At 38.8% G+C, this 22,601-nt stretch overlaps 1 protein-coding gene across 4 annotated transcripts; it reads right to left on the minus strand.

The window, feature by feature from the left end:
* Positions 1–5,516: 5,516 nt before the first annotated feature.
* Positions 5,517–22,361, minus strand: Drep4 (DNA fragmentation factor-related protein 4). 4 transcript variants are annotated; one of them, XM_076622343.1, is made up of 11 exons: positions 22,275–22,361; positions 21,571–22,131; positions 20,278–20,379; positions 18,287–18,419; positions 17,957–18,168; positions 15,424–16,007; positions 7,779–15,217; positions 7,291–7,413; positions 6,698–6,780; positions 6,373–6,594; positions 5,517–6,272 (listed from the first exon to the last, which is right to left on the minus strand). In XM_076622343.1, exons 2-7 carry the CDS (start codon positions 21,625–21,627, stop codon positions 15,058–15,060), a joined length of 1,248 nt encoding a protein of 415 aa, XP_076478458.1. In that variant the 5' UTR covers positions 21,628–22,131; positions 22,275–22,361; the 3' UTR covers positions 5,517–6,272; positions 6,373–6,594; positions 6,698–6,780; positions 7,291–7,413; positions 7,779–15,057. The 4 variants fall into 4 exon arrangements, with proteins under 4 accessions (XP_076478458.1, XP_076478459.1, XP_076478457.1 ...); XM_076622344.1 differs by lacking the exon at positions 22,275–22,361 and having other exon boundaries at positions 6,373–6,462; positions 21,571–22,140; XM_076622342.1 differs by lacking the exon at positions 22,275–22,361 and having other exon boundaries at positions 21,571–22,140.
* Between the last annotated feature and the right edge of the window lie 240 nt (positions 22,362–22,601).

The following is a 22,601-nucleotide window of genomic DNA, read 5'->3' on the forward strand; positions in this document are numbered from 1 at the left end:
GTGGGCATTTCGAGGTTACCAAAACAGAAGCTATGGTCAAGAAGGACTTCTGGTTCAAGGGGTTACGCGAAAAGGTCGAACACGTGGTATCCAACTGCCTTGACTGTAGCCTAACCGAGCGAAACATAGGTAAGCTAGAAGGGAACCTGCGAAATTACAAGAAAAGAAGAAAGCATGTGAAGCAATACCGAAGGAAGGACCCGCACATACCTCGATTTTATGAAACCTTGGGTCCTAAACGCCGAAAGTGACGCATCTGATGACAGCGAGATAGAAGGCAACATCTGAGGGCAGATGTTATTGCAGGATGGCCGAATGTAGTATCGTGGACGAAAGGCCTGGGAAATATCGGGCGAACTATGAACAATGTCGCGAGAGCCGAGGCGCCGTCGGGCCCATCAATGTGTCATCGGTCTTTTCAAGTGCATAGTTTCGTGGAAAAGACCTACGTGACCCTGGCTACGAGCGTCTGCGGAACACGTGTGCGGTGGGCCTAGGAAAAGGACAACAGAATGGGACAACGGCCAGAAAGTGTTAGTCGAGAAACAGAGTGCGAGTCGAGGAGCCGAGTGCGAGTCGAGCGGAGACGGAGGTTGCGAGTGGCGTTGCCTAGAGAGTGTGGATTGCGCTGTTTTCTGTACGTTTGGTGTGAATAGTTCAAGTTAAGCAACAATCGTCTTTTTCTGTCTGATTAACATCTCTATTGTCCACTCTTTGTAAACATATTACATCACGATATTACATATATACAATTAATTAAAAAGGGGGAAATATAGAATTAAAATACATATATTTAACAAACATAAAATAGATATCACATTTAAAATATATATATATGTCGGGTTTACATTAGAATTAGGGATAGGGGCGTGAAACGAATCTTCGTTTGGGTTACACGTTGTCGTTATGCAATGGAGAAGACATTGACTAGTGCAAATACGATTATTATAGAACCGGACAAGTAACCGCGGTAGTTAGGTGCTCGAGAAACTAATGACAATGATCCTAGGTTCAATAACGAATCCGCGGTCGACGGGATGATAGATGAACGTACTCACAAAATCTAAGTCGGACGCGTAATATTCACTGGTCGTAAAGAGTTACTCCTTTCATCAATGAGATCGCGAGAAAGAATGTCTTTCCCGTCCCGATCATGCCACAGAGGAAAACTATAATGGGGTGTGTCTAAGGACACGAGATCATCGGATTCGTCGAGAAAAGCCTTCGTTCAGAAAGTAAGGGAAATTGGCGTTGCTGCTAATTGGTCAATCTCCATATCGGTGGTTAGAAAAAGGTGCTAGCCGCCCTCGAGGGAAAGTTGCTAGTGGGAGACGCCGCTCGTTGAAAAATATGTCTCCCCTATCTTCCCGTAGTTGGGACAAAGACCGTTTGTCTGTTTGAAGGACTTTAGTTGACTAAATCTTAAGATTTATAACGGCCCTCGAGCTAGCCGAACATGTACTGCGGAGACGCATCGACATCTGGCAACCATCTTACTCGAAGAATAGGGTCTGCGTGTGGCGAGCCACAGGACAGAAACCGTTGGAATGTTTACTGTCGCGTGTCGCCACGAATATTTCTTTTAAGGAGAGCTATAGAATTACTCCATACCTTTGTTAGACAAAGCGTTCATATATATATATATATATATATATATATATATATATATATATATATCATACATAAAAACAAAAGACGTTAAAAGGAAAACAATAATAATAAGGAACCTCTGATGGAAATGCCTCCGCAAACATTGTTCGAACGTCGATCACCGAAACCTAGGGAAACAACAAGAAAGGGGAAACATCAAAATCGCAAAAACAATCATAAGCGTGCCCCCAGCGGACCACCACCCCGTGGGGGATGGCATTATAAATAAGCAAAGCAACGTAGAGCAGGAGCACTACGATAGTTATCATTTAGCGATTAACATTATTATTCTGGTAAACATTCTTATTACGCTCGTTATTCTTCGCTCATTATTATAGTGATCACTGTTATTACCGTTCATTATTCTTTGTTCATTATTATTGCGATCTTCGTTATTACGGTCCATAATTATTTTGTTCACTCTTTGTTAATTATTTGTTACTACGTTCGTTATTGCGCTCATCTTTAGAAATTTTGTATAGTATTTTGCGCTCCGGGGCCTATAGTTTTCCGTCAAGAAAAGAGAGCCGCGACTAAGTAAAAAGAAAATTTTATCTTTGAACGCGCATTGTAATTGCGGTATTAATCTAGTCAGTAAATTGTTCTGTCCGTATCGAAATAGAAAAATAAAGTAAACGTTGATAGTAAACTATATTCGAGTTCAAGTAATAAACCCAGTAAAACCTTCGACGACCAACGGAGCAGCTGAGGTAAATGGCGCCAGACAGCGCCTACTCCTCAAGGTAAGAAAATTAATTTTGAGAATTTCCTTCTTCTCTGATAATTTCGTTGCCCTCGAGAATCGAATTAGAACTTCGTATCATCGGTCTCGTTTTATTTTCGTGAACAGTTTCGAAGATAGAATCATTGTTCAAACTTTAAACAAAACAGTTGTCCGCTGTGTCGGCTTGTGCGAACGGTGTTTTCAGCTACTGAACCACCCACTGATCTTCGCATTCCTCCTCCCATTGTTGGCAAAATATTGCCCGTCTTTGGGCAAGGCTTGCGAAATCACACAAATCCCGCACAGAAGGGACTATTAAATACATCGTCGAGGTCAATCGAAAATTAAAAGCAATACCGGCATTGCTAATAACCGATATTCTTGCCATCGTTGCATGCGACTGTAAGAGAGAAATAGCAGAACAATTTCCCTTCGGAAATTTAACCAAAGGATCGTTCGCTGTGTTGGCTTGTGCAAACGGTGTTTTCGATTATCAAAAACACCCGTCGATCTTCGCATTCCTCCTCCCACTGTTGGTAAAATACTACCCGTCTTTGGGCAAGGCTTGCGAAATCACACGAGTCCCACACAGAGAGGGTCGTTAGAATCATCCTCGACTATTAAACTCGAAAGGCAAGGAAATCGTGGTAACGGAATCCATCGTAGTAAATGAATTGAGTTTCGGTTCTAACGGCAAACTATTACAGTGAAATTAAAAGAGAAGAAGAAGTCGAACGTAAAAATAAATTTATATAAAACAACGAAAATCTCACACTCCTATCCAATCCAGCAACGCTAAAAATATATATCCGGCTAATAAATATATATATAAAGGTAATAATCTAAGCAATTCTACATTCAAATAAAATCCGTTCAACGAGGACAAATAATTATTAATCCCAGCTTTAATCCTCTCCCGTGCCAATATTCCTGCACATAGCAGGTTAGCCGAAAAGTGAAATTCGTTACCAGTTGCATTAAGCATCAGTTAACGCTACCCATTAAACGAAATATAATAAAAATAAAATATTTTGAAATAGTCCTTAGACTATTTCTGGTGGCAGCAACTACCGTATTAATTAGAAATCTAAACCAGTATTACATACACAATAATATCATTTCAATTTATCTTCCTTCAGACTAAATTCAAACTCAACAACAAAAAAAAATTTTCAGTAAACTCTAAATTTAAAATTTGATCGATGTCAATAAACTAATACGTAACATTAATAGATATATAGTAAATATTTTGGTGGCAGCGGTGGGATACGCTTCACGGAGGATTAAAGTTGGTTTAAACGGTTCGATACGCTCCACAGAGGACTAAGGTTGTCACGTTTGTCAATAAAATATATATTTGAGAAACAATGGCGACTAAATTAAAATCGTTGGACAAAGACATGATCTCGATGTTATCGGAAAAACTTAAAGCATGGAATGCGAATTTTCGCGACATGAGTGCAACAATGAATAAATTACAAGACGATGTGCGTTCACTGAAAATAAAAAAGGAAATCAAGACACCCGTATCATGGCCGATAATTTCGCAAGCGACAATACCGATAGAAGTTAATCCCCAATCAATTAAGTTAAAAGATGCAATAGAGACAGTACCAGTGTTCGACGGACATCGACCCTCGGTATTTCGATTTTTAAGAGCATGCGAGCGCGCGCGAAACATGGTTCCTAGGCATCAAGAATCTCAGTTAGTAAAATTATTAACAAATAAGCTTCGCGAGCACGCGTTTCTCGCCATAGAAGACACAGAAATAATAAGTTTAAACGATTTCGGGAATAAATTAAAAGATATGTTCGATCCGGGAAAAACGGTTAACGAATATAAAGGGGAATTAGCTACAATATTTCAACGACCGGGAGAAGATATTTTGGACTACATAGGGCGCGTCAAAGATCTCAGACTGGCAATAATGAACGGGGAAAGGTACGAGTACGGCACTGTATTTCAAGATAGGATAGATCGAGACACGAGGGAAGCTTTCGTTAAGGGGCTCCCAAACGAGGTGTATTTACGAGTAAAAATAGCAGGATACCAATCCTTGGACGATGCGTACCGCCAAGCCGTGAAAGCAACGCGAGAATTAAAACAAGCGAACGATAGATTTCGATACCAACATCCGACACCTTCGAATAATTATAACCGAAACAACCGCCAGGACTGAAGATTTGTACCGCCGTCGCGGAAACACCTAAACAACCCGGGAATAGAAGAAAATGTCAGGAGAGAAACAAGAGCAATAACTTGGGAAGAAAAACGCACAAATAAATACCTCGATAGAGATCTAAATCAAAAGAGAGATGCTGATCATTTCAACCAACCAACTTTTCAATGCAAACACCACTCCGTTGCTGTGATAAGGGATAATGTCACGTTAAATAATAAGAGGACGCACGGTGGCATAGATAGGATCATGGGTGAGAAATTTTCTGAGTTACCAAACAAGATAAATAATATCAGTGCCAAAGAACCTTCAGACGAAGCAGAAACTAGGAAATTGAACGACGAGACGACAGGCAACGCTTATCCACTGCCTAATATCACAGAGATATTGGACCCGCTGGGAAGTGCGAATTGCCTCTCCACGTTCGACTTGGCAAAGATACAAAAGCAAGACTCCACGAATTTCGTGAATGTCTCAACCATAATAGGAAAAGAGATAGCGAGTGTATCTCACTCAAAAACTTCTATAAAACCATCAGAAGGAAACTTTATCGAACTCAAAGCCAAATCATTAAATTGCAAAGAAGATCACACTATAGAAAATAAAAATATAGCTATCCCTAAATCCAAAACAGAATCTATAAGCAAAAAGGTTTGTAATAAAAATTCAAAGAATAATTCTAAATCTACCGAAAATATTCTTAAACGTTCCATACAAATAAATAATAATTTAATTAAAATAAGCACTTCCAGTGAAACTATTTATCCTGAAAAGGTAGAGAAAAATCAAGGTGTTGGGAATAAAGTAAATAAAGAAGGAAAAAGGGTAACTAAGGAAAAGGATTCTAAACATTTTCAAGCTGAAGAAACGCAAGTTCAACGAGCTCAAAGAAATCAAAAGGGAGAAAATAGGGAATCATCAGTCGAAGATATATATAAAAACTTGAATAAATACGCTAGCCATTGGATTATAATTGGATTAAAAATACTTTATTGGTTACTACATCTAATATTTGACGTAGGCAACATAGTAAGTAATGCTGATCTTATGATTCCCCCAGGAAAATATAGATAGTATCACACTATACTATATACAAAATATTTTTGGGTTAATATGGCTGCGGCACTTTCAAAAATTTGTATTTTGAATGCTATTAACAAGCAATTGGATAATTGGATCGATGTCAGTAAACTTGCGTCTTGGCGCAAAATAAAAACTAAAATGAAGGAAAGGAACGAAATTCTCCCCGCACAAATTAGTTTCGGACATCTAGCCAGAGAACCTGTCGGTGAAGTAACGATCGAAGAGAACATGGAACCAACATGCGCAGAATATCTCGAAGATCTGTTCAATAAAATTAACACTGTACAACGAATGGCAAGAGAAAATTTGATAAAATTCAAACTAAGACCAAAAGAATATTACGATCGACGAATCAACCCTCAAGATTTTAAAATAGGAGATTCGATATATCTACTAAAAGAACCCAGTAAAGGAAAATTCTCCGATCAATATACTGGACCACACAAAGTGCTAGAAATCTTGCAGAACCAAAACGTCAAGATTGAAGTAAAAGGGATTCCGCGAACGGTGCATTTAAACAAGTTGAAACTGGCGCATAATCGAAATAAGCAATGAATAAAGCGATTTCATTGGACAACGTAGTGCGGTAGTATATGTTATAGTGCTGTTCGTCGAATAATGCAGATATCGAACACCTAAAAGGAAAAAGGAAAATTATTATACGTGTTTCAATTATTGCTTAAATATAAAACGTGTTAACTCAATGAACAATTAACTAGCGAAAGTGAAAGTTACCTTGTGAACAAGTGATCAACACACAAGAAAGTGTACGTGCAAGTATAAGTTATGGATCGTTGTTCGTGGAACACAATGTATGACAGCTACCTAAAATAAGTGAATAAATTAGTTTCAATTGTCTCAGTGCAAAATACAAGGTTACTAAATGTTATAACTATATTATGGATAAATCAAAAGGAGGTGTGACACTGTTCGTCGAACAATACAGATAGCGAAAACCTAAAAAGAAAAAAGGAAAATTACTCCAATATACTCCAATTATTGTTTGAATATACAACGTGTCGATTCAGTAAATAATTAAAAGAGGGAAAGTGAAAGTTACCTTGTAAACAAGTAATCATCATACAAGAAGGTCTACGTGCAAAATAGGTTATGGCTCCCAGCTTGCGGAACACCATGCACCAGCTGAAAATAAACGAACGAATTAACTCCAATTGCCGTAATGCAAAGAGCAGCATCGCTAAATGTTATAACGGTGCTGTGGAGGCGTGGCACTGTTCGTCGAATGACACAGATAGCGGAAACTTGGAAAAAGAAAAGAAGTTTATTACGAGTGCTCCAATTACTGTTTGAATGTAAAACGTGTTAGTTCAACGAATAACGAAAACAGTGAAAGTGCAACTTACCTCGTGAACAATCAATCACCATACAAGGAAGTGTACATGCATGGATTTCGCAGATTAACAAGAAGAAATAAAATAGCTGATAAATATAGAAAGTGGTTAGAAAATAATTAAGATAGATTAATTGAGAGTTAGTAATAAATATAACCGGAGTAAAAGGATATTTTATTATGTATTAATCTACGTAGTATTGTTATATTATTATATCTAACATGTAGAAGTGGATTTTGTAATGCACAATAGCGGTCGCACACACAATGTATTATATTAAATTAAATGAATTAAACAGTACCTTTATAGCCACAGATATAAGACGATTGAAGGCAACCGTAGTAGGTATCCAAGGCATATCGAAGAATTGGATGACGTTGTGGGAATGATCCAGGTAAGTGACGCAGCATCGAATGAGTAGAATCTGAAGAATTACAGACAATGTTAATCTAATAAATAAATTTTAACCACTAATAAGGGAACTAATTCATATCATACATAAAATAATAACAAATAGCAAGTACATGCAATAATAAATTAATAGGGAAAATAAGAAGGGTCAATAAACACAGAAATGGGTTAGAAATTAATCAAGATAGACTAACTAAATATTAACGATAAGACATGACTGAACTCGGTGCAAAAGAATAAAGTTATGCTACACGAAATAACTGGTAACACAATACACAAAACAATATTACAAAACACTACTAAATAAGATTATAGTGATTAACAATTAATTAGTTATTTCAACAACACGTTGCTGTTGACAATAAACCAACGCCATACCAAAGAGACACGCGAGCGACCATGTTGAAAAATTCGTCGCGCGCACATACAAATAACAGCTAATGCAACATAATACAGCATCATAATAGCAATGTTAGGTACTAATAAAAAAAAAAAAAAAAAAAAAAAACAACACAAGAAAAGGGGGAGAGAGTTAAGGAAAATATATATAATAAATAACAACTAACATAATTATAACATATTATATATGTATTATATTATATACAGGGATACAGTATTCGTACAAGGGAAGGATTAGAAACTAAACTATCCTGACAACTTTCACTGGTCGTTTCTTTAACAGTTTTCTGTCTTGCTAACTTGATTTCGGCAATTGTTTTTCGTAGCAGTTCGATTTCTTTATCGAAGAGTTGGCCCTCTTCGCTTGCTTGTTTGGTCATAGTGTCTACGCGTATTTGCATTAGCGAGTTTCCTTCTTTTTTTTTTTTTTTATTAACGTGGAAGAAATCCGCACGGACACCAGGTCGCTTCTGGGGAAAAGCGGCGTGGTAGTGCCGGACTCCAACCGACTAAAACCTCCACGATGACAGTCCCGGCTGCGATCGAGAGGGGCCCAGCGAGTTTCCTTCTTGTTGTTTGCTTAACATTTCAATAATTCGTCTAAGTTCGTCTCTGAAAGTGCATGCTTTATCTTTCGACATCATTTTAAATGTTTCTAATTCTTTGTGTGAGTCTTGATCAAAGCTAGATCGTCTGTCTCTATATGTAAAAAATGAATCCAGCGTTTACCTTGATTTGTTAGCTTCCGTAGATGCTTCCAATTCCAAAGGCCTTCTGGTTTCGTGGATTAAGAATTCGTCGTCGAGGATGACCGTAGTCCAAGCTAGTCCTTCTCGTAGGTATGGATGTCCTTGTTTTCCAGACGAAGCGATGTTTCACAATCCTAGGATTTAGCGTCCGTAGATGCTTTATGTTTTATGGGTGTTTCTTCCGGTTTCGTTGATAGTTACTTCGTTGTCGACGAGAACGTTGAACGAGAACAAGAACTGCCCGAGTTGGGTGAAGTCTCGGTTTATATACGTTTTCGTTTTAGGATGTTGTGGGGCTAGGTGTAGGTTATGATGTAGAAAAGTGTCCGAAGGTTGGGGGTCGATATCCTATCTCTGGTGTGGACTAAGGTGCCTCACAGCCTTGGTGTAGGCTATGATGATAAGGTGGTGGTGGTCGAAGGAGTCCGAAGGTCGGGGGTCGATGTCTTATCACTGATGTAGGTTGAGATGTGATTGATGTTACACTCGCGTCGAGAGCAACGCTTTTGTACGTTCCTTTCTCGTCGAGGGGGACGCGTTGCAGAGATCCCGGAGAAGAAGAGAAGTTTCTTTTGCCGTGTTCTTGGTGAAACGGGTCGTCGATATATGTATATACTGTTGCGAGCTTTTCCAGAGGAAGCTGCTGAAAGGCATAAAGAGACTCCGGTGTAAAGTTATTGGCGGTTCAGATATACATGAGACTCGCATCCACGTTACAATCTGAGAACTGGCTGTTCTCGATGCACAGGTTTCCTCATAATACGTAAAACCGGCTCGAAGCGTGAAGCTGAAGAGGCAGAAATGGAATGCAGGCAAAGATGCACGGTGTTAATGAATTATAGATAGACCATTCAACAGGATAAGATGCTCTTCGTGCTTTATGCATCTGCTTGAAAATCTACGACTTCTCCAAGATATCTCTTGCTTTTTTTACGGAAACGCACGAGCGTGAATTCTTTGTGATTTCTTTTCTTTCTTTTTTTTTTTTGTTTTTTACTGCTTTGTTGCATAATATGAGGTTGTATAAAAAGCGGTATAAAAAGCGGTATAAAAGCTAGGATCAGATTAAACGTCGCCAAGCTTAATCTACGTAAACCAGAGGAAAAACATGAAAAGCGAAAAGAAGATAAAGTATACAAGAAAAATAGTAATCAGATATACGTGGTAAACGATTATAATTTCAAGCTGTGCTGGAAAATTAGTCGGATGTTGCAATTCCGTTGCAGTTACGAATAGTGTCCACCGCGTCACATTATCTGTATCGCATTTGTGTAATAAGCGGGATAATAACGGATAAGAACTCGAGGAAGACTGATACGCAGCTTATACGATGGTAGATATATTGACTTATTGTATGGAATCATTTTCGAGTGATGAATGGTGTGTACTTTTGGACACGCGCGAAATTCATTGGACAGCACAAAATGCAGAAACGTGCACTCGAATAAACTTGATGAATCATTTTACGAAAGGTGTGTAATCTGCAAAATCCATAATAACCCAACGCTTGATTTGTCGGATCGCCGAATCGCCGAAGCGTTAGTTGTGTTGCGATTTAGAAATGAAATAAAATTCTAATCAAATGATCAGATTTTCGACCACTAAATTCGTTTTACGTAATATTTTCTTCTTTTCCCGATACGTTTCATAAAAATTGGATTTCCGTCTTTGTTTGTTTTTTCGAAACATAATACTTTGAATATCGAGAAATTGGGGTATTGGGACGAATTTTACGAATTCCCGATAATTTCATCAGTCGGTCATCAATACCATGAAATAGCTCGCTTCCCATGGGCTGTTTGTATTTCTGTAACGATCCGTTATACGAGACCGCATTGCACATTACAGCGCTGCACTTCCATTCATCGACTCGTTGCAATTGGCAACATATTGCGGGGTAATTTTCATCCTATAGCTCACCCATGGAGAATCGCTCAATCGCGAAAACTCATCGACAAGTAAAACGAAAATTTTTTTTCGTCAAAGTATCATTAAAATCTGAGTAGCGCAGATGAATCCGGCAGCTGATTTCTTTATTTTTTTTTTTTTTCTTTTTTTTGCAGCTCCCAACGTTTTCAATTTCGAGATGAAATATCTGCAAAATCGTTCATCTTTCCATTAACTGTATGCTTTTTGAAAGTGAGTTGTTCAAAAACTCGTAAAAACAAAGGGACCGGATTCTCTAAAACCGTTTTCGCCATGAACGATATTATTCCTTCCATCATTGTGATCTTTTTGAAGAGTCGATCGAACAATGTTAACTCGTTGGAAACCGCGAAAGTTGAAAATAATTTCGATTATAGCTGCTGATGAATTGGCAAGAAGAGAGGGAAAGGGAGACGAGAGAGAGAATGGAGATGAACGAAGTTTAAGCTTCATTCAAGCTGCTCAGTGAATTCGAAATTGACCCATTATACTGTTACTTCGTTGTGCAAAAGATCACGTCTGTCGTCGAAATGGAATCAACGTGATTCGATTCTCCAAGAAGCGCTGATCCGCGAAAACTCGGATGCTTTGAAAAAAATTCACGTTACACAATATTCCTCCGCCGTTAAATTACAGGCTATCCTAACGATCATCCGAGATAAAATCAAGCTTCTTTCAATACGTGCCAGCATTCTTATGTCGATTAAATTCAATTTTTAAACTACAAAATTAAGAAACGAACAGTCGTTGTAGATTTCTTCAGTGGCGCAGTCAAATTAGAAAAAAAAACAGACTCACGAAACTTGAACAATATCGTTGTTAATGAAGGTTTCGACGCCATTCGCGAAAAATTTCCAACGCGGCCGGTGCCAGAAAGCTGGGTGAATACGAAGGTGGAGAGATAAAGAAAGAACGCGGCAACCTTAGAAGCGCAATTAAATTAAACGACATTAGGTCGGGCAGGTTCTTACATTGTAATCGTCCTTTTAATTGCGCTCGTAATCAACCAACGGTAATTGATTTGCGCGCGTATATATATTTAAACGAAATAACCGATTCAGAATGGAAAACGAAAGAGCGCTATTATTTAAATTTGCGATCGGAACAAAAACAGCTAGTAAATTGAGCGGACGACGTCGCGGAACTGTTTTTTTACATGGGTTAATGAAATTACATTGTTTTTCCAATCAACCGTTCGTTGGTCCCGGTATAAATTCAAGCGGAGCGTTTGTTTTTGTGCGACAAAAGCGCGTCGTTTAATTATCAACCACGTGGAAATTTCTGCAAGTATAATTAAAAACACAACCGAAGTTACGATGAAGCGTTCGTCATTTGCGAATTCGAAACGAATTTGGAATTTTACCGGGGCTAGAATATACCAGGATCCCGCGTCCAAATATTTTTCATCAATCGACGGATCGATTGTATATCGCGACCTTTTTCTCCCGAGAAGGTTCGATGCCATAAAATTTTACGCTTGCGAAGTTACGAACGAGTTCGACGGTCGTTTCAACGCGGTAATTAACCGAATGCAATTAATTCTTGTTCACATCATTTGCAACGCGCGTGAGGGGAATAAAGGAAATGGAACGAAAAAAATTAACGACCAGCTTTCTGTTTCTTTCTTGCTCTCCTCTCTGTCGTCCTCTCGTACTTAAAATATACATTTGCCTAAAATAGAGCTATACAGTCGCTTTACATTGAAAAATAACTATGCTTATACATTGTCTACGAGGAAATATCGCATTTTCGTGCAGTTTCTTTCCTGTTTGGTTGCGCGTATCCTTAATCATGATACAACGTCGTCATCCTTTTTGGCATGATACTTCTCACAAAAATATTAAATCTCTCTCTATTTCTCTTTTGTGTTTAGGAAACATCACGACAACTGGCGATTACTCCTTGAATTTCATTTCTCTTCAGCGTGATTCATAACCGTGCTTGCGCAACATTTCGTCTTGTTCTTGTTTTCTCCTTCGAAGCGGCATAACGACTTTGATTACATATCAATTTTAAGATAGCTGGCTACTGATCTTGATTGATTAAAGAAATTTCGAGAGATATACGAAATCAATAAACCGCACGTTAATTCAGGATGCTTTACCGATGGTATGTCGCTGGTATACACCTTTTCAAATGAATTTCTCTGATGATAAAGCTGGGATTTCGCGTGCAGCGTACATCGACAAACGATATTGCCACCTCCTCGAAACGCCATCCTTCGATCGATTCCCGACAATTTCGCAAATTTCTGCCCTTAAACTGGAAAGGTGCCAGTGCCTTCGACGCAAAGGAAATATCTGAGTAATAGCGACGCAAATTTTTAATTGGTCGAAACACAATGATCTGTTATACATAATAGCGCGTACTATTTCAAGCACAGATCACCAATCATTGATGCGAAACACTCCCGTGGCATGTGCTTCTTTACTACATTGCGAAATTTTATGCAAATTCATATTCTTGTGAACATAAACAGAAGAAATGGATTCTAAATAGTGATCTGTTTCATTTACTGGATATTATAACGAGTATCGTACTTTGAACATTTTGTATATATTTGCATTTACGTACGTTCTGTACATTTTTGCTTCGTTATGTTTGGCATAAATGCATAAATATCCGCAGTCTATTTATTATAATATACGTTGCATCAAGGTGACCAAAATATTATATCGGTAATTATAAATGTTCTAAGCAAAGAGACGTGTATACGAGGCTCATACACGGCGCTCGATACACAAATAAATTTACTAAATTGCCAACGGTTCTCATTACTCTCTCGTTATTTCTGGTCGTCGTGATCGTCGTCGATAGTAATTCAGATTTTATAAAAAGTTAGTTGAATCGACAATGATTCGTTTCGTAGCGATTAGTCCCGAGAGAGAAGTCGCGACGAAACCAACAAAGTCTGACCGAAATTATATCAAAAGAAGAATTATCAAAAAGATGTAATTCGAATCAGGTCCTTCCGCTAGATATTTCTGTGCCGAAAGCGGCACCGTTTCAGATATATCGCACAAATCTCTAAAACATTTTATAATTTCTTCTGTGTATATATCTAAATATAGTATATGTATACCTTTATATATATGTATACTTATCTATATGTCACGAGCGCAGGATGAGTAGAATATAGTCAGACGATATTTAAATTGCCAAATGAAATACTGAGAATGTCATGCATTAATACTTCCGTAGATCATTATGAGATCTAGAGTATTTATTTAGGTCAAATTGTTGAATTGTGACCCCAATACCCCAATTTCTTTTTAATAATAGAGTAAGCTATTTGTCCTCGATCCATTGATAAAATATACCTTTTTGTTGACAAATGTTATGGCAAATAGAATTACCTGAATTCATTTAGCATTTTTCTATTTTCCAAACAAATCATCATATCGTGAATTGAGCTACCAACATACCTCCGAATTCCATTAAACTCAATTAAATTTCGCATGTTCTAATGCAATTTTTTGCATTTACTATTCAATGTTTCAACATTATCTAACATTTAAGTATTAAATCCCAATGAGACACAATTTCATCATTCTGCACACGCGTCCATAATAAATAAATATATATGTATATGTATTCTCTAAATTCAGTAATGAATATGTATATATTTATATATTTATATAATATATGTATATATATCAGAACTTTGGTTTTGTCTTCGGTGAACCAGTCGAATCAAAAATATCCGAAAGATACTCGATCTTACGGAGCACATTTTTTTTAAAGATAATCTCCAAATGTACCCCAAAGCCAGGTCATCCTCGGACAGCCCCTTTGTTGCAATTTCAACAAGACAATTAACAGTCCTTTAAACGAATCTTTTCGATTCGCCGTAATAAATCCTTTTTAATCAACGATTATTCCGTTGCGCCCAACCCTGTATAATATATTGAGATGCCCCCATGTTGGGAACTCAGATTCGTGATAAAGGAGAAACACCGCCGTTCCGTTGCACTTGTTCAGCAAAATGTCGGTAGAAAGTTTATAGTAGTCGTTAGTACGTAAAGATGTCTTAAAAATGTGATAAAAAAGTTTTCGCGTCAACGGTGCACTAATTTGATTATATCGATCTGTTACTCTCCGGGACTTTGTATTTAAATTATCGACGTGCTCGGTTTCTACTTTACCGATTGAGACAGAAATTGTGCGCAAGATATACATACATACATATTTATTCGTCGTTGCAAAGTAGAGATTCTTATCTCGGTATTTTTCGACAGTGTTTCTATCGAACAAATTCTGTTGTGTATGGTGTTTCATGGTAGATAATAGAAAATTGTAATATAGCAAAGTATGTTAGTCTACCATAGAAAGAAAAGATTTCTCGATCTCGTGATCAATATTGCTTTGTTGCTTCGTGGCGCAACGGAATGGAAATCGTATATAACAAATGATAAACTTTGAAATTTTAAATCATCTATCAACAGCAATTTACAATTAAGTATGCTTTTCATATGAAGAGTTACATTTACACTCAGAGGTTATTTCTACGTGTTACGTATCTTTGATAGCGATTTCCCGTGTCGCTGAAATCTCCTATAGTTTTCCCACATGATAACAACTAATTATTTGTGCGAGCTTTTATCGTGGCATACAATGTGGACCAGCCTCAAGTTCTTCATCGTAAACAGATTGTCATAAATTTCAATGAGGTCTGACTCGTTGGTATTACCCTGGGACGCTAATTTCAGGAGCGATGGGATTATAGACCTGGACTTCTCGATCCTACAAATCATATTTTTATTATTTTTTAAAATAGTACGTGCCAATTTAAGACTGTATTATGCAGAATGATTTGAACACCATCATGAAATTGAACTGCTTGTGACAATAATAATTTCAATTAACTAAACGATGATCTCTGAAACATTCTGTATACGGTCAACAAACATAGTAATAATTCGTCATAACAGATCATAAGTATAACTTACTTGTGATCAAAATTCCATGTAGAGAATAAAACAAGTTCTTCCTTCGATCTATAAGGATTGATCTTGTGCTTATCCGGGTAAGAACATTTATCCTCGTTCCACATACCGTAACACCTAAATTCGCCCGTGTGATCGCACAACGCGATACACGCTTTCTTCACTTTCCTTCTAATCTTGTAAGGACAACTCTCCTCTGCCTCTTCCTCTTCAGTCTTTGTGTCCGAGCTTCTTCCGTTCCTCTTTTTTACACCATCGGTATCATCGAACTGTTCCATCGCTCCAAACAATCTGAAGTACGTACTATCGTCCAACCATTTCAATCTACAGGGACAATGATCGTAACAGGATGACGAATCAAGCTCGTCTGCACCCTCCAACGCTTCGGACTTTGCTCGACTCCTATCGAAATAGTAGCCAAAATAGTGGTCCTCTTTCAGTTGCATCTTAAAGAACGCTATGGCGTACAACAGTTGCTTTCTGGCTCGGGGATCCTTCGTAAATACGTCCGATGATTTGATCTGATCGATCGTTTTATAGAGATAGCCTCGTATTCTATCTTGACATCTACGATGCAAGTACGCTTCCTGTAAAACCATTAATTTCGTTAGTCGATGCATTAATTCAATCGAACGTAATCGAATAACATGGTGCGCGTTCCGTTAGATGGAAAAGCTTATTTGGTTGTGAGAGGAACTCCGGTGAACTAAATGACAACCGCCGCCGTGGACAATCAAAATGGATCAGTATACATTGATATTACCATATTGTGATTATAATTGCTCTGTAATCAAAGCAGGGTAAATCTATTGTTTTCGATAAATCGCCAACAATGGTTCGTTATTGCGTATCATAACGTACAATGGAAGCCCAATTATTTGTTGAAATCCACCACCGAAAGTAATTTCAACCGATCCAGTTCGCGATCTACTGTCTTCGTAAAATAATCATGAAACATAATTTGTCGGTGTTAAAACAAATGAATAACCAACGAAGATCATTTCGATAATCTACATATCGCACACGTATAATAATATAATTGTTCGGGATTTTGAGTGGCAGTCCGTTTATGGCTCGGACAGCACCTCTCCCTTTTTTGGGAAATACCGAATTACCTGACCTCTCCGAGCTGTAAACCTGATGACATAGAAGTTAGGGAAACCCCAGGCAATACCAGGTCATATGCACACCCGAGAGTACAGGTAAACCAGGGAAAACCCCCGGCCGGGAAAGCACGATGGACGGAGAGGTTATCAACAACATACTAGGACAGTCATAAACAGAGAGTCGTACCATGCGGGTAAAGTACTTCAGTCTCAACAAGATCTTACAACTGTCATGTTCAGAACATCAAACTTTGCTCGTATACAACAAGTGCAAGTAAAGTGCCAAATTGCACTAACACTCAATATATTAAACCTCCTCCACCTGAGCGTTAATTCATTCAAGTTTCGCGATATCGACCGATCAGTTGGATCTGACCGGTTGCTCTTTAGTTGATAATTCGCAACATATTGAACCCCAATTCAGAATTTCTCAAAGAAGGGAGAGGTGTTGTCCGAGCCATAAACGGACGGCCATTCAAAATCCCAAACAATAATAACTTTGTATATGACATTGCACATCAATTGGAAGAAAAGAGGTGTGACAAGGACGAAGGCATGTTTCATCAGTAAAGCTGTCGAAGAAATCCGTACCGTAGATATAGGAGATATTCCTAATAGTATAAACATATCGACATGGCCGAGGATTAGGTGTGGGATTTGCGAGGAGTAGGATTCCGTAAAATCGACATCGTGTATTGTAGTCAGCGCAAATTTATTATTTTTTTATCTAGCGCACGTATCCTCTACGAAAGAATTGCGCAATTCAACAGATGAGCTGTAAAAGTGAAATTTTCGCGCGAACATCGCACAACGGATAGATAACCGATTAATTAATTATTCATGTAATCGTTAAATAAAGAGTTGTAAGATTTCGGCGCGAAACTCTGTGCATGATAAATAACAATCTGTCGGAATGCAAGTGCCGTAACGTTAATTAATTCGCACATCGAAGGACAAACTCCCTCTCATTCTATTATATTAGACTATGTCGACCTAGGGCGATTTGTTATAGGTGCGAGGCTGACTTATCTTTGATCGCGTCCTGAATGGTATCTATGGAAAAAAGTTTCTCTAAGGATATGCATGGTAGGATAGTTCGTATTCGTATTGATTCTTTTTACCTTCTCATCTACCATCTATTACCCTGACACATAAATTTCAAGGACAACTTTTAAATGAAAAAGATACAATTTATATCTTTCAAAATATTTCAGTACATAAACTGATTGAAAAGATCAGAAATGTTTCCACCGCCAAACAAAACAGTTAGAGTATAGATAAATTCTTAAATATCGCGCCTTATATAGAGAACCCGATTTTTCTTTGTGAATATCTATAGCGTGCTAAGAAGAGACACGCCATAAAAGAGAAAGTAGACCCTTCGAAAGGGAGCGAAGCGTAAAAATATTTTTGCAGAAAAGAAAACTTACTTTACTCGTACAGTTAGTCTCCAATCCATGAAACCACTCCGGATGTTCGCCCCTGCTACTGAACGCTGTTTTCGAATCGTCCTTGTTCAGTGCGTTATATAGGACGGCTACTTTCGCTTTAAAGTTTTCCGTGAGGAACTCAGACGCTTTCTCGCCGGCAATTAGAAAGTCGATGTTAACACGTCTTAAGATGTCATACAGAAGATCCGCATCTGTAAGCAGAGGATGCATTTTTAAACTTCGTTTATCGCATTTCCAGGTTTCCTATTCAACTTGCCCTTCTATTGTCAAGATATAAACAAGTGTAGGAAGGAAATTAACGGCACTAACCGGTTAACACTTTTTCGCCCGGCTTCTGAAGGATCAACGTCGTCTGAGGTTTCAACGTGGAAAAATATTCTTCCTCGTCAATCAACGAGCCATCAAGTAGGTAGATGTTAATTTCGTCAGGATCGTTCGTTATCTAAAACACGAGGGATTCATCGATGCTAGTTCATTTTCTGTTTCATTACATCGAGTTACGTTGTGGAGGTATAAATTCATTTGTATTTCCCAATAGAGTGGTATCGTACGTTTGAAATACCGTGACATGTTACGTTCTCGAAAGTTTCTCTGATCTATCGTATAATGTTTAATCAAAGCGTAAAGTACATGAAAACGAAAACATATAAAAACTGTTAGGAAACTTTAACTTTGTTAAATCGTCAAGTATCTCTCAAACAGAAAGGATGATTCTTCGTTGTAATTTTAAACAATTATTTTAGAATGATATTTACACAGTAATTGGATCACGTTATTGTCCTTCATTAAATAAAACACATCAGTAATTACTAGTATGTTTTCCAACGCTACGAATGATAATATTGCTTATTTTTGTATTCAATGAATCATGTCTCCCATCGTAACCGTTACATTCGTCGACAGGCAACAGGCAAAGCTGTAGTAACGCATTCGAGCGAACACTGATCCATCGATACTGAGGAAACATAGTCACGGACAGCTAACCTTTAACCGCATAACATTGCCCCCATTAGTTCTTTTTACGCAAGAGAAGAGGCGTAAGGCTGCCCCAATTACTACGAATGAAGCGGCACCGCACCATGAACGCGTCCCGTTTCACGGTGGCGCGCATCGCCGAAATCAATTCTTTCGGAATCACACTGTTACACTAGTTACAACTGTTAAAATTTGTTGGCCGGAAGCTGGCAAACAGCAAATAGTCGCATCCGCGTGCGCGTCATGGCAAAAAAATCGAAAGATCTTGGTTCCGATGAAAGAAATGGCCATCGGTTCTCAACTATCGGTCCAGCAGACGGTCGACCTTGACATTGACGGGCTGCTCCTTGCCCGTGGCCGGGCTGGTTCGATAGAGCTACACGCTGCAGACGAATGTGCTTCGGCCCCAAGGTCGTCCCACAACTGGATTAACCTATACACGACTCACTGGCAAGCGACACGTGCCATGTAAATACTAATTCTCTCCGCTCCATATCTTCGCGACTAATTATTCGCACGTGCCTGCCCACTTCCGTAACGCCCTATCTGAAATCCAGTCTTCTTTTTAAAGGAAGTGGAATAACTAGGTTGACTGTTGTGTAACACCGTTACGTACACATTTTATATCGTATATTAAAGCATTTGATCCATCGAAGAAGTTACACTATCACAGGCTTCTAGTGTGCCCGTTACGATTCTCTACATGGATTCTCCATGCTTGAAAGCGGGGATCAGATTTCACATAACTTAATCGCGTTGATGAATTGTACCAGAATCGCGTTTTACGTTTTTTAGTTATCACGTTTTACGTTTATTTTACGATATTAACATTTCGTTTATTTTTAGTTATTCGGTGTCAAGGAAATATTTAAATAATTCATATAACGAGTTGAATGAAAAAGCGCCGATAAATATGGAGATTTCATATATGACACGTGCTGCGCTGTTTTTCAGTAATTTCACAGGCGGTACAAGGTTGGCCTGTTTTTGGCGCACTTGTAACGAAATACCGATCGCATGAGACAGAATAGTCGGGTGTTACAATTTTCCAGGGGCGTATTATGGATCAGCTGCGAGGCTTTTATGACCCAATTTCAACCAAAAACTTTTGTCATGTCATGTGAAAACGATATGGAATCGCGGAACGGTTTCCATGCAACGCGACGTTCCGTTCTGCCCGTCTCCCTTACTCCCTTTTATTCGTTATCATCTCTCTCTCTCTCTCTCTTTCTCTTTCTCTTTCTCTCTCTCTTTTTCTCCTCGTTTGAATCGCACCATCGGTCGATTAAATAAACGCCGCGAGCGTTAATCACATAGATACTCACGTTCAGCTTTGCGCACGCTTTCCGCTTCAGCTCATGAAGGCTCCTGCAGGCAACACCGATTTTTCGCACGCGGTTTACATCGGTGACCTTGTAGCCTTTGAACTGGAAAACAATCGGTAAAACGCGATGAAAAATTTTTTTTATTTTCTAGCACTTTCGTGCCGAGGTTAAAAACAAATCCATAAAATCTTAGAAAAACCATATGTACGAGTATTAGCGACAAGTATTTAAATTCGGTTTCATTCGTTTAACAAAACTATTCATTCGACTAGATTAATTTAAATTCTCAAACGACTCCTTCAGGTTGAAATACAAATTTGGGAAATCAGCTGACTTTCAACAAATGTATTTCCTACTGTTTCTAGTTGACGAAAGGAAGTTAGCGTCTGGATTAATCGAGCAGATATTAAACCGCGTCTTTTGCGGAATCATGCAAGAAAATATGCAAATGAGCTGAAGCTTAATCTCTTAATCGGGGATAACGCCTAGATAACGGAGGATAATGAACGAGATCGAGTATTGTGATCACCGGATGTGCAATTGGGCCGATCTCGTTCAGGGTCATGGCTGCGGAAGCGCGCGTGCCACAGTTTCTTCCAGTGACCTACATTGGCGACCTCTAATCGCGGTTACTCGGTAATGCAAATAGAATCGAAAGTCGGAAGTTCTACCGGCTGGACGCACCTTGCTACGGTCCGCCCACGCATAAATTATCTATCTGTATACGAAAACACGGAAACGTTCGACTGATTCACTATTTCCTGTTAATGTGCTCTTTATATACAATCTTCTGGTTACGAACAAGTGTTCGAGCCGTGTCAGTACAAAAAGGGAATTTCATGGATTAACACGATCAATCAACTTAATTTATATAGCTGCATGCTTGTATTTTGATAATTCTTTGACGCGATTGATTAATATTTTCATATGACGTATATATTTAATACGTTTGATAAATAAAATACACACAAATTATTTTCATTTGTCTTAAAGAAGGACAACGTTAAACAACTGGAAACATCAATACTCTTCTATTACAAAAATTGCCTTCATTTATTATTCCAATAAACGATATCGCTACATGTAAACTCGATACAATATCACGAACAAATTGTTGAAAAATAAAGAGAGCACGTTCCAATGACTAACGCTGGATAAGCCGTTCATGCGTTACAAGCAGGGAAGAAGAAAAGAACAGAGAACACAGAGATATTACCAGCGTGCGCAACCGGTGAACAAAGCTCATGCATACTTCGTTCGGGACGCGCGGATCAGGTGCGATTCTTTGTTTACCTCGTTCTTAGTCGGTGTCTCGGTGAGCCGTCGAAAACAGTTGGCGATCAGTGACATGATCGACGTACTCCGTGCCGACCGTAATCACAGAAGGCGTGGGGAAAGAAGATCGTGTGCAAGAAGAAAACGTAAGACGCGCGAAACAGCTGGTATACTTCGGATCCCGACCTCTTCTTTCTTCGACCGTGACAACGGTACGTTTATCGGTCAGCGGACGGAAGGGGAATCAACGGATGCCGGGAGTTGAATAAGCCTGGAGAAGAGTGGGGAGAGAAGAAACGAGGAATAGTGCTTAGCGTTGGAATGTGGAGTCAGCAGATAGGAAGTATTTATACGCCGGACAGAGAAAGAAGAAAGAAAGACAGACAAGGAGAATATTAACAAAGCCGTCCCGAGGAACTTGTTTAATCGCCGCTTTCGCAGCGACAACGCACGAATACTCGCTAGTAACAACGAAGAAGAAGGACGAGAAAATATATGTGGAGCGAAAAGGAATGGTATCTATCGTCGATGGATTACGGGGAAGGAATGGCGCGACAACGCGACGCTCTTCGCTCGGGCCTGAAATGAGAGAATGCACCGGGAAATGCGCCTGCGAACTGTCAGCTGCATCAGGCAATCGTGCTTCGCTCTCTCGCGTAGATGTCGCCACTAGACAAAACTATAGCTATCCTGTCCACTGATATGTATGTTTGGATACTTACTCTTCTTGAACCTCGCAGCACTCAACACTTTGGATCACTAATGGATAAGAGGCGACTCGTGGTTGAAGGGGAGTACACGAGAAAGAAGTTCACCAGTCGAACGTTAGTGTCGCCACATACTAAAGTCTCAATATGGCTGCGACGAAGTTACTTCACGCGTTTCACGGGATATCGTGTCGATAGTATGTACGACGTATTTACATATCAGTGGTCCTACCTCTTTGGTTCAAGAGAACAGTGTGCATTCAGACAACCTCTGCGTTCTCTATAATGCTTTCTTCTTCTCTTTTGACAATGTAGATGATCAGATCAATAGTCTTTTTTTCG

This window comes from Bombus vancouverensis, chromosome 10 (genome assembly GCF_051014615.1).
Source record: "Bombus vancouverensis nearcticus chromosome 10, iyBomVanc1_principal, whole genome shotgun sequence".
NCBI classification, from domain to species: Eukaryota; Metazoa; Arthropoda; class Insecta; order Hymenoptera; family Apidae; genus Bombus; species Bombus vancouverensis.